Here is an 11,641-nt window from a genome sequence, read left to right as displayed (position 1 = left end):
GGGAAATGATAGATTTAAAAGTCAGTCTCAGGAAGGTCATTGAAGATACAGGGGTGAAGGTGATAACCAGTGAGGAGAGAAAGAGAGGACAGTGGTGGCAGAAGGCACAATCCCTCGTCATTCCGAAAGCAAACTTCCTGGTTGGGCAGGAGCACGGACATCTGGTCTTGGCTGTCACGGCAGGGCCCCCGTCCACGCTGCCAAGCTCACTCTGGCCCATCCTGACAGCCATCTTTCTCGGAAACATTTCTCAACCTGCCTCTCAAATCCCTTTCCCGCCAGCACACCGGCCCAGCCTTTATTTTTCTGACACCTGCACGTCGACTGCCTCCTGCCCGCAGCCAGCCTTCCCAGCCCCTGGGGGCGGCCTCGCGTTCAACAGCTAGAGCGGTGCCCACGCTGCTCCCGGCGGCCTCCTCCGCGCAGCCAGCCTGAGAAACCATGGGCTTCAGGGGCGCTCCGGCCTCTCAGCCCCCAACAGAACTTGATTAGACTTTCACTTCCCGTCGGGAAACCAACATTGTACCACAGTGTCACTACAACCTGGTTTTCAGTTCTGCTTCGGATTCATCCAGCAATGACCCTCTCCATGGCTCCCAAGGTTTGGGGCATTCTAGTCACTATGGCCAACGGTTTGTTTGAATAGCTATTCAGTAGTTCACATGCATTGGTGCCCATTGCTAAAATTTATGTTTTTCTGCAATAAAAGCAGTGTGGGGAGCACACGCCGTGCGCTGGAACCAGGTGAGGCTCCTGGGCGGGCACGTGACTCCCATTAGCTGCGGCGGGCGGCAGTCCCCCCCCCCCCCCCCCCCCCCGTGGAAGCCTGGAGGGCTGGGCGCTGGCTACCCCAGGGACTCAGCACTGGATCCCGAGCGACTCCCACGGCATAGCCCAAACGGCAGGGCCCCACGTCGCGCTGCGGCTGGCACTCCGGGTCTTTCCCCAGAAGGAGACCCAGGCCCGGTTGCCCAGCCCAGTTCAGAGAGAAAGAAAGAAACCATCTCCAATCCGGTATCCTGTTGGTTTAACATTCGCTGTGTTCAGCAATATCCGGCTCCCTCTTTCTGACTCCTGGATGCCCTTATCCCCCACCCCCACCCCGGTGGGACCACGTGACCACCTCCCCCCAATGGGCTGCGAGAAGCCACGCTGGGTGAGCCGCCGCTGGGCCCAAGCACGGGGTAGAGGGCCGAGCCCTGCCCGCGCTTTCTTCCAGGCTGCCAACGAGGGCACGAGGGCGTCCTCTGTGGACACAGGCGGAGCGGCCTCAATGACTGAGTCACACACAGGGCCTTTGCCTGGCACTGTCCTCTGACCTGTTTGGGGATCAGTCGGTTACTACCGCCTATAACTCAGCCTATCCCAACGAATGCCCACTCAATTCTGAATGTTTACCCATCATTCTGATTTAATGAAATTTTCTAAATGAAAGCCCGAAGGCAAGCAAGGGGTTGGTCTGTGTTCCGTGGCACGGCGGATCTAGACCACACGATGGAGCCGGCCTGACCCAGTCCTACTTGCTCCTTTTCTTTTGATACTGCATTGTCGCCTGCGTGGCCGGTCACCTTCCACTCTGGTGGGGCAGCCCACCGAGCCTGAGACCACAGTGCTGCCTCTGTCCCTTCAGTCGTTTTCAAGATTTTAAGTAAGCTCTACATCCACGGTGAAGACATACACATCCGATTGGCCAGAGGTGGTGACACTGGGCAGTTTTCAATTATTTTTAATTTCTAAAGTAAGAGTTTTCCTTTCTAAGTGATACATACATTCTACATCCATAAATAATACATTTTATTTTACTGACATCTTCTCTGTACTCTAGTAGGAGGATTAAGGGACTCAAATATCTAGGTCACACAGAAATTATTTTGAAATGTTGATTTGAGTTGGCATAAGTATAACATGTATTTTAACAAAGTTGTATTTTAAAGGTGACTTTTATATTCTCGTCTAGTATTTTGATTCATCGTAATTAGCCTGCCTTGCATTTTGTATGCTGGCTATGCAAGTATTTAAAGACATTCTTATGTGCCTTTAATCCTAGCCCACGTCATTACCACATACCTCATTTTATAGGATTTTTATTAGGGAATGCTTAGTGAAAGTTTCACTTTGCCTTTGCCTTAAAATTATATCCTGGTATAGTATAGTGTGCTATAACTTTTATTAGGACTTCAGTATTTGTTTTTAACATGCTTACTTTCCCCTAATGTCAAATAAAATACTTTCCCTTCAGATTTAATCAAAATTTTGGGAGATGAACGAATAGTAACACATGCTTATAATAGACAATACAAAAGAAAAAAAAGAGAGATACATAAAAGAAAATAAAAATCTCTTGCAAACCCACCCACCAGATGGTGCATCATTCCCTCCAGCTCTGTATTTTGCTGTATACAACTATTATATTCCTACTGTATAAAATGTCCATATTCATATGTAAACAACTATCCATATTCATGCTGTATAGAACTTTGTATCCTACTTCTTTCACTGCCTATGTCATTGTCTTAGTTTTTAGAGGCTTCCTAGAATTCCAGCATCTGTTCTATAGTTTAAACATTCCTATTGTAGAACATTTATTTCCAACTCACCACTGTTCTAAACACTGTAATGAATATGGTCACACATCAGTTGTGGTAGGCACAAAAATGACCCCCACACCAAAGCAGCCTAACCTGTAAGAACAGCCAAAAGGACTTTGCAGAAGGGATAAATCAAGGACCTTGAGATGGGGAGATGATCTGGGTGGGCCCAATCTAATCACATGGATTCTGAAAATAGGAGACTTCCCCAGTTGAGATCACATAAAAAGATGTGACACTGGAAGCAGTTACCAGTGAGACGCTAGATTGCTGGCTTTGAAGATGGAGAAAGGGGGCCATGAGCAGAAGAACGTGGGTGACCTCGAGAAGCTGGAGAAGTCAAGGGAGAAGGCCGATTCTCCCCTAGAGCCTCTGCCTGGGAATAAATACAGTGTCGTCAACATGGTTTTAGCCTGGTCAGACTTGTGTTGGATTTCTGACCTACAAGACTGTAAGGTGATATATTTGTGTTGTTTAAAGTGACTACGTTTGTGGGAATTTTTAATGGTAGCAAGAGAAAACATATCTGATTTTTGTGCACATCTTTTACTATTTTTTGTAGGAGTCAATTTCTAGAAGAGTCTTCAAGGTCCCTCATATACATTACCAATGAATTGATAATCACATCAGCAATGTGTAAAAGTGCCTGCCTCACTTGCCCCCACCAAGCCTGAGACTTAATTTCTTATTTGTCCTGTTGTTTGATGCTTTCATTGAAATTGATGATAGTAATTATACAAATACAAGTAGCAGTCAATCAAGGGTTTGCTATCTAGGAACTCATTTGCTCTTCACAACAACTCTATGAGGTATGTTACCACTGTCATCCCCATTTTACATAAGAGGAAACTGAGCCGTGGAGAAGCTAAGAGTGTGGTGAAGCTGGAGTCAGACCCCAGATGTCTGGCCCCAAAGGGCAGGCTCTTTGGTGAGTTCTCCATTCAAATCGAAGGTCCTGGAAGGCAGGGTCAGTCTTCTCCTCTACCTCCTTGATCACACAATTGATTCTCAAGTTTTCCCCAGTGTTAGTCATCCAGGGTGACAACAGTGGTCATGAGGAACTCTATGCGTGGAGATCGACATCTAAAAGTTCACTCACGTAAAGAATGTGGTAACATTTTCTCCTACCTTTGCTGCTTTGCTGGTGGCCCTCCCTTGTCTCTCAACCACAGAATAATTGGAGTATTCTCTAATAATTAAGACTCACTTCAACTGCCAGGTAATTGTAAACCCTCTTCCCCCTCATTCTTTTACGCTCCCTGGTATACGTCAGATCCCACAGCAGGTGCTAGAGACGACGGCGAACCAGACAGGTGGGGAAGGCTGTACTAGGTCCGACGCCGTAGCACAGCCCTTAGCAGTCAGGAGTCCAGGCCACGATGCCGGGGGGAGAATAAAGGAAGAGAAAGCCACACCCCTTCCATGAGGGGCACAACCTGGAGTTGGCTTCTCGATGCTCAGGCCACACAGCCAATGATCTCAGTCCTGGGGCTAAAGATAATCTTCCAAAGTGAAGATTTTTACTTTTTCTTGTATAGAGTGGGATAATAGCTCACTTTGGTTTCTCACGTTTTCCTGATAGAGAATCGGGGGATCAATGAAAGTAGAAAAATAAAGTGGATCAACAATCACACTGAACAGAATGTACTTCCCACGTCTCACTCTCTCTTCCCTGGGAGTTTTGAATTTGATTCTGAAAACGCTTTGGGGCTTTTTCATCAACCTAAGTTATTTTTGTGTGTGGGAAAATATAGTTAACGCAAACCTTCCCGTTTTAATCATTTTGAAGTGTGCAGGGTCAGTGGCATGAAATACCCTCACAGGGTTGTCAACTATCACCACCATCCATTCCAGAATGTTTTCATCTTCCCCGACGAAACCGTACACATTAAACAACTCCCCGCCCCTCCTCCCCTCAGGCCCGGTGACCATTCTGCTCTATGAATCCGACCACCCTGTGTGCCTCACTCATAGAATCATACGGTTAGCTGTCCCGTGACCGGCTTAGTTCACCGAGCATCAAGTTTTCATGGTCCCTCCACGCTGTGGCATGAATCAGGACTGCCTTTCTTTCTCAGGCTGAATATCCCATTCTAGGCACATACCATGTTTTGGTTATCCATTCATCTGTCAATGGACAGTTAGGTTGTTCTCACCTTCTATCTATTGTGAATGCTGCTGCTGTGAACATGGGTATGCACACATTTAAGCCCCTGCCTTCCATTCTTTTGGGTATATACCTAGAATCCAAATTATTTTACCATTATTCAACAGCACTGGGGGTGGGAGGTCTGCTTTACCCAAATCCGGATTCTAACCTGGCAGCCTGAGTGGTTTCTAGCAGCTGTGCCTGCTCGGAGGCATCCTTACAGAAGGGCAGTCCCGGGTTTGCAGGACGCCGCCCTCCTCGTCCCAGGCCCCCTGGCAGCCATGGCAACGAGAAATCCAAAGCCAGTGTACCCTGCACTCCACCCGAAACTCTCTCCTGCTGAATTTCCAATAAAGACAAGACAAAGTGTAAAAATAAGACATTTTTATTAAAAGTTAAAAATGTTTTCAAAGTTTACACATGCACATAGATACTTCCACCGTCTTACGGATTTCTAAAATCACTGACAAGCAGATACAAACGGGTCTGGCAAACATGTTTGGCTCCCTAACTCCCCTGAGTTTTTGTATTTGGAGTAAGCCTGCTCCCTCGGAGGGAAACCAAACACTTACCAGAATGTCCCCGCTGCGGCTGCTGCCCCCACCCTGGCAGGATGGAGGGGAGGGGACACTCGCTCTACTGAACGGACGGAAGAGCATTAGGCTCTCCGCTTCGCCCAGCAGCCACGGCCGCCAGCACCGGGGAGAGCCAGCCCAGCCCGAGCAGGGGGAGCAGGTGAGGGGGCAGCCTGCCCAGCCGGGCGTCAAACCCGCAGCTCTCAACACGGGCTGCGCGTCACGACCCCTGGAGAACTTGAAGCAAAATCCCGGCGGCCTGAGCCACGGGTCATTTCAATCAGAATCTCTGGGAATGTCACCAGATAAAGGTCGTTTTTGAAGTTCCCCGGGGGCAGGGGGAGGATTCTGATGCCCAAGGAGGGGAGAACCATAGCAGCCCCCCCTTTCTCAACTCTTACCTTCATAGACGTCCCCCTTGTTCCAATTTAAAACCTGTGGCATGTCTGACACACTTCTTCAACTATGAAGAAGTTATGACATACGGATGCTTACGTTTCTACCAGTGATTTGTAGTGGGTTAAAAAAAATAGAGCACCCAGATTCATAAAAAAAATTTATTTTCATACAAAAGTGCCAAAATATCCACCAATGTCATAATCTATCTCAACAACCAGGTTACGCTAGTAATCAAAACACAAGCCTCTTTATTCACATCGTTTAAAACTCAAATTCTTTTCACACATTCCCACAGTAGCTCGAGTCTCTAGACAGTGGGAAGCTTGCATTCCTGTTCGCTGTGGTAGTCCATATGTCCAGGTTCATATAGGCACGAAACGGGTTAAACCCTGGGTAGTATTCCTTGCACATGACAGCTTGGTTTTCCATGTGAGTCGAATGTTCCGTGGTGGGACTGATGGGGCAGCAACTTTCATATACATCACTTTGCGGGGCCCAGATGGAGCCAAAAAGTCCAGACATTGGAGACAAGCTTCGGGTGCTTGTGAGGTAGGGCTGAGGTGTGCAAGAGGAGGAGGAAAAAAGAAATGTTTTTTTAAAAAACAGAAGCCTTAGAAAGGCAGCATCAGGGCTGAACGCATACCCGTGGACACCACAGTGGTACCCACCCAACCCACTGGGAAGTCATTAAACTATTCTCAACCCTCTGGGCTGCCTCGGCGCCATTTTTCTCAGACGGAGGGTGGTGAAAGCCTCATCTCACTGGAGTAATTATTTTCAACCCAAGGAAGGACGCCTAGGTCAAACGCCCTCGACCCGTAAAAAGTGTCTTGAGTGGATGTGAGAGGGAGCAGGCCTGGGGCCTGTAGGCTCAGAAGGGAGCTGACAGGCAGGCAGCCCTCGGGACCCACTCACTGACCACCGAGCGACCTGCGCTCCTCTCGGGGCACAGACGGAAAGGTCAGCAGGACCGCATACACACAGCCTGTCACGAGGGCTTCGTGGCCCAAATTCAATTCTACCGGCACGCCATCTCTCCTCCGCGTCCTGTGGGCCGCCGGTCCGCCTGCGTCCACAAGCCCCCACCCGTCTGACTACGCGGCAGGCCCTCCAGAGGGCGGCCAGCCCGGCTGCTGCGGCCTAGAGGCAACGCGCCGGGCTCCGGCTGATCTGAACCTGGCTCTGAGGTGAAGGAAGACCAGGATTAAAGAAGCACCAGAAAGAACTGGGAGCTGCCCCGGGGTGACGGCACTGACCGGAGAACTGAGCAGACCCGCGTGTCCCCAGGCAGTCGGCATGTTGGGCGGGGGGCTCCACGTAGACGGAGAGTTGTGGTCCATAAAGTCCGTCTGAATTTCGGCCGGACAAGGGAAGCCGTTGGGGTAATTCATGTTCTCTACAAAGAGTGGAAGACGACAACATAGGTAGACATCTTTACGGCGAGATCCGAACTCTCACTCTCAGGCCACCAGCTCTCAAGGCCTTACCGTACTGATGAGGTCAAGACAGGTGGGGACACTCACCCCGAGGGGACGGGCGGGCCGTTACACCGTCCTTCTCAGGTTAAAACTATTTATCAGATACGCTCCCCGGAAAGCCCTCAGGAAGGAAGGTCTTCCTCTGGGCTCGCTGTTCTGTATTTGACAATCTGATGGGAGCCTTTCTAACGAGCACTCCTGCAGACTGGAATCGCGTCGAGATTCTTACCAGTCCTTAACGTTTGCTTTCATTACGTGCCGTGCCGACCTCGGCTTCCTGCACACGTACCATACGGAGTGACTAAAGCAATACGAAGCCAGCACTTCTTAGCGCAGTAGGAAGGTACAGGTGCCCCCCCTTTATCTACGGGAGACATGCTCCAGGACCCCCAGTGGATGGCTGAAGCCACGATACTCCCGAACCCTCTGGACGTGATGTTTTCTTCCTATACGTAAATACCTGGGGCAAAGTGTAGTTTATAAATTAGGCACAGTAAGAGATTAATACAATAGGAAAACCGTACCAACATACTGGAATAAAGGTTAGGTGAATGTGCCCTCTTTCCCTCTTTCCCTCTCAAAATATCTTGCTGTACCGCACTCATCCTTCCTGTGAGGCTGAGAGATGATAAACCGCCTACGGGAGACGAGGTGAGGTGGACGGCAGACACTGTGACCCAGCATTAGGCTACTGTCGACCCTCTGACAGTAGGTCAGGAGGAGGAGCGTCTGCTTCCGGAGGGCAGCCGAGCACGGGTAACTGAGAGCACAGCCCGGAGACCGGATAACAGGGTGCTGCTGTAACACCGAGCCGCACAAGCCCGGGAGGAGAGTCGCCACAGCACCCCCCTGTGGTGCGCACGGAGCAAGGCAGGTATCAAAATCCGGGCCGTCCACCTGCTTGCACGCTTAGCGCTTCCCTCAAGAGGCAGCCCCACTATGAGAAGCCGCGATCGGACTGTAATGTATCATAAGAACATTTTGCGGCTTATCAGGGAAATCTCGTGGCTCTTACTGTTTATTATTACCGATGCTTGAGCCCAAGCACCCGCAATGTCCCCCAGTTTCCCCTCCCAGGCCTCTGTTCCGTCCTCCCGCTGCGCTACTCGGGGCAGAAGAGTCAGGCCCCGCTGAGGAACAAGCACGCACGTGCTTCCATTTCACAAGGGACTTGTCTAAGAAGAGTAGCAAATATCTAAAGCCTCAGCCTCCGATGGATAATCTACAATCCTAGGTCCACAGAAATCCAAATGACCCCGGTCTACCAAAGCCGAAGGACCAAAGAGATCAGGGTTATTTGTAGCAGCCCCCAGACAGCCAGGTTGAGAGGGCTTTTTGAGGCCACCTAAAATTATACGCGGCAGGCCTGCACAACTGAACCCACATGAAGCTACTCAGCAGCTTCCTGTGAGGCCGTTCTCAAAGGTTCTCACTGGTAATGGCGCATTCTCCTTTTTTTATCCTTTTTTTAAAATTCAATTTAATTAACATATAGTGTATTATTAGTTTCAGAGGTAGAATTTAGTGATTCACCAGTTGTATATAACACCCAGTGCTCATCACATCACATGCCCTCCTCAATGTCCATCATCCAGTTACCCCAGCCACCCAACCCACTCCCTTCCAGCTACCCTCAGTTTGTTTCCTAGAGTTAAGAGTCTCTTATGGTTTGTCTCCCTCTCTGATTTTGTCTTATTTTTCCTTCCTTTCCCCTATGTTCCTCTGTTTAATTTTTTAAGGCACATTTCTACCAAACAAATAACAAAAAACCAAGCTCATGAATAGAGAACAGACTGGTGGTGGTCAGAGGCAGGGGTGGGGGGTGGAGGGGAGTGGGGTGTATGCAAAATGGGTGAAGGTGCTCGAGCGGTACAACTCCCGTGATGCGATGAATCAGTCCTGAGACGTAATGCACGGTCGTGGTGAGCAGAGTCAACACTAGCCTATCGTGTAAGTTGCTAAGACAGCTCTCAGAAGATGTCCTCACAGAGAGAGAACACCTGTAACCGTGTACGGGGACGGGTGGGGACTAGACTTACTGCAGCCGTCACTGCCCAATACATACCCACTGCCAAGCATTATGTCGTAGGCCTGAAACTAATACAATGTTCTGGGTCAATTACACCGGAGCGGCTTTAAAAAGGCCCATTCTTCTGCAGCGAGCGCCTCGGGCCCGCCCACTTCCTGCTTTGACTTTTCTGAGAGGAGAAGAATGGCATCGGATTGTCCGAATAGCTTTTACCTTCCGGAAAGGCATTATAATCGTTCAGTTCCAACGGACAGTACACGCTGGGGAACTGGCCTTCGCAGGCTGCGCTCCAGTCAATGAAGCTGCTGCGAAACACAGGAGGTCTCGTTTCAGGAACAGGACGTCAGAGACCGAGGAAAGAAAGAGGAAAACGATTATGGCCCAGCTTCCTAATCACTGCGCATCCCTCAGTCTTGGAAGAGAGATGTACTTTCTCAAGTCACGGGATCCAAGCCTTCCCGGCTGAACGCTCCCCACCGACAGCGACCCAGCCTAGCCGGACGGATGGCCCCGCCGAGGCGCACGCCTGCTTCGCCACCAGGCGGGCTAAGTCTGGCGGGGGCAGAAGCCACGGCTGGCCGTGGCTCGCTGGCCGTGGCTCTCGAGCCATCCAGGAGCGCTGTGGGAGAGCGAGCGCACCACCCTGCGGCTCTCGGCCTCAGCGGCCGCTGCTCTAAACCACCCCCTCACCCGGGGCAAGGTCGGCATTCGTCTCAGGGGAACCGCAGCCATCAGACTGTTCGAGGCAGATACTTCGATCTCGATTACGAACTGGAGTATCATGACAGACAGAAGAACGTAAATACCACTGTACGAAACTGAACCAAAAGAGAAGGCTTCAAATAGATTCTGTGATCAAACATCGATGCCGACATTTCCTCACCTCATCACTGAACGTCACTGACATCCTGTAGCAAATTTAAGAAACTGCTAGAGTACAACTGTCTTGCAATACTCAAACTATCGGATCTTCTTAATGTTTTAAATGTGTTCATGAGGAATGCCATGGCAGATGGCAATCTTTGCTCCGTCAGGTGGTAGGAGTTGTGAATGATTGTTTTTTCAAACTGGCCTCTATTAACAGACCATCTTTTCAACTTAAGGAGGAAAGTAATGATGGGGTCAGCAGCTAGGTTACTCTCACTTTCTTTCATGTTTCTCTCACCCATGTTTGTTGTCTTCTAAGACACCACAATGCAACTCCAAAGGCAGATGGAAACATCCAGCTAAGGTGCACTGGGGAAGGAAGCCTGGCCCCCAATTTTGTAAGGCCTGCCTGACAGACTGAACTCCAATCCCCGTGGCAGCCCTTACGCAAGGCAAGGCGACGGTCAGAGAAGAGACTCCGTACCTATTATGTACGGGGGCCGGGCCCTGCACCACACCAGGCAGGCCGTTCTCCACAGCGCAGTTGAAGCTGCTTGTCACACACACAGGCTGTGTGGGCCACAGGTCTCCGGGTGGGTAAAGACCTAGGGAAGAGAACAAGGCCTCTCAGTCTACGCTCTTCCCCCCTCAGCTCTCATCCCACCCTTCCTGCAGCTTCCCTTCTCTCCTAGAAAACACTCCCCCAAAATCACCCACACATGCCGACCATTTCTGCCTTCCCTGACCCCTTTCGGGATATACTTTCACAATATAAAGCAGAAAGATGGGGCCTAAGGAGAACGCCATTGTTCCGCTGACGATTCAACAACAGCAAGTCTAAAATGTATCCAAAGAACAGCACAGAAGCCCACGCTTTCAAAGTTGGCTCCAAGGTGTAGGGCAATTTTCAAATCTAGCTTAATTTATATAAGCAAAAGCAAGTCCCTGTATTAGAGCTCAATGATGCCACGGGGAGTGAACATAGGGCTTATCTTGCCACAGTCCCTGACCCCAGCCACGCGGGAAGCAGGCACGAGAGGAAAACAGGAGACGCAAGAGCCTCGCCTACAAGGCAGGGGCAGCCCGAGTCAGAGGCCCCTGATGACGCCGGTCCAGAGGGCAGGTGTCACGGAAGCCCAGCTGACATGGCTTGGATGTGAGGGCCCGGCCCCTACCCAACCTGCGTCTTCACAAGCTCCCTGGCCTGCGAACCGCTGGCTGGTGCCTGGAGCAAGAGTCTGGGCCTCACCTTTATCTTCTTCAGCGCCTGCAGGCCCGGCAGGGAGGCTGGGACAGGGAGGTTCTACATACTGCGGGAGGTTATTCATGTTCCTGTGGAGAAAGCCAGAAAACGAGGATCTACGGATTTCTTCTGTACGAGGACATACCAACTTTGTTCAACCAAGTCTGAGTTTTACGTGAATTCTTCCCCCAAGAAACATGAATGCTAGAGACACAAAGGTACACAGCCAGAAAGGGGTTAAGGGATATCCAATTTCCAAGACCCAGAAAAGCCTGTTTCTAACAAACAACAAAATAATTTTAACTGAGGCAAA

The 11,641-nt window shown here is 50.2% G+C and overlaps 1 protein-coding gene across 4 annotated transcripts in view; it reads right to left on the bottom strand.

Moving 5' to 3' along the window:
* Positions 1 to 5,855: 5,855 nt before the first annotated feature.
* TMEM131L (transmembrane 131 like) overlaps positions 5,856 to 11,641 on the bottom strand; it is a 154,798-nt gene continuing 149,012 nt past the window's right edge. For 2 of the 4 annotated variants that reach the window (XM_026499499.4, XM_057310136.1), the window contains 5 exons: positions 11,335 to 11,417; positions 10,570 to 10,690; positions 9,432 to 9,541; positions 6,968 to 7,107; positions 5,856 to 6,266 (listed from right to left, as the gene is read on the bottom strand). In XM_026499499.4, coding sequence (XP_026355284.1) covers positions 5,991 to 6,266; positions 6,968 to 7,107; positions 9,432 to 9,541; positions 10,570 to 10,690; positions 11,335 to 11,417 — 730 coding nt within the window. In that variant the 3' untranslated portion in view covers positions 5,856 to 5,990. The remainder of the gene's footprint in view (positions 6,267 to 6,967; positions 7,108 to 9,431; positions 9,542 to 10,569; positions 10,691 to 11,334; positions 11,418 to 11,641) is intronic. The other 2 variants (XM_026499500.4, XM_057310137.1) reach the window with 2 other exon arrangements.

This window comes from Ursus arctos, unplaced genomic scaffold (assembly GCF_023065955.2).
Source record: "Ursus arctos isolate Adak ecotype North America unplaced genomic scaffold, UrsArc2.0 scaffold_11, whole genome shotgun sequence".
NCBI lineage: Eukaryota > Metazoa > Chordata > Mammalia > Carnivora > Ursidae > Ursus > Ursus arctos.
This window is presented reverse-complemented; position numbering and strand designations above follow the sequence as displayed.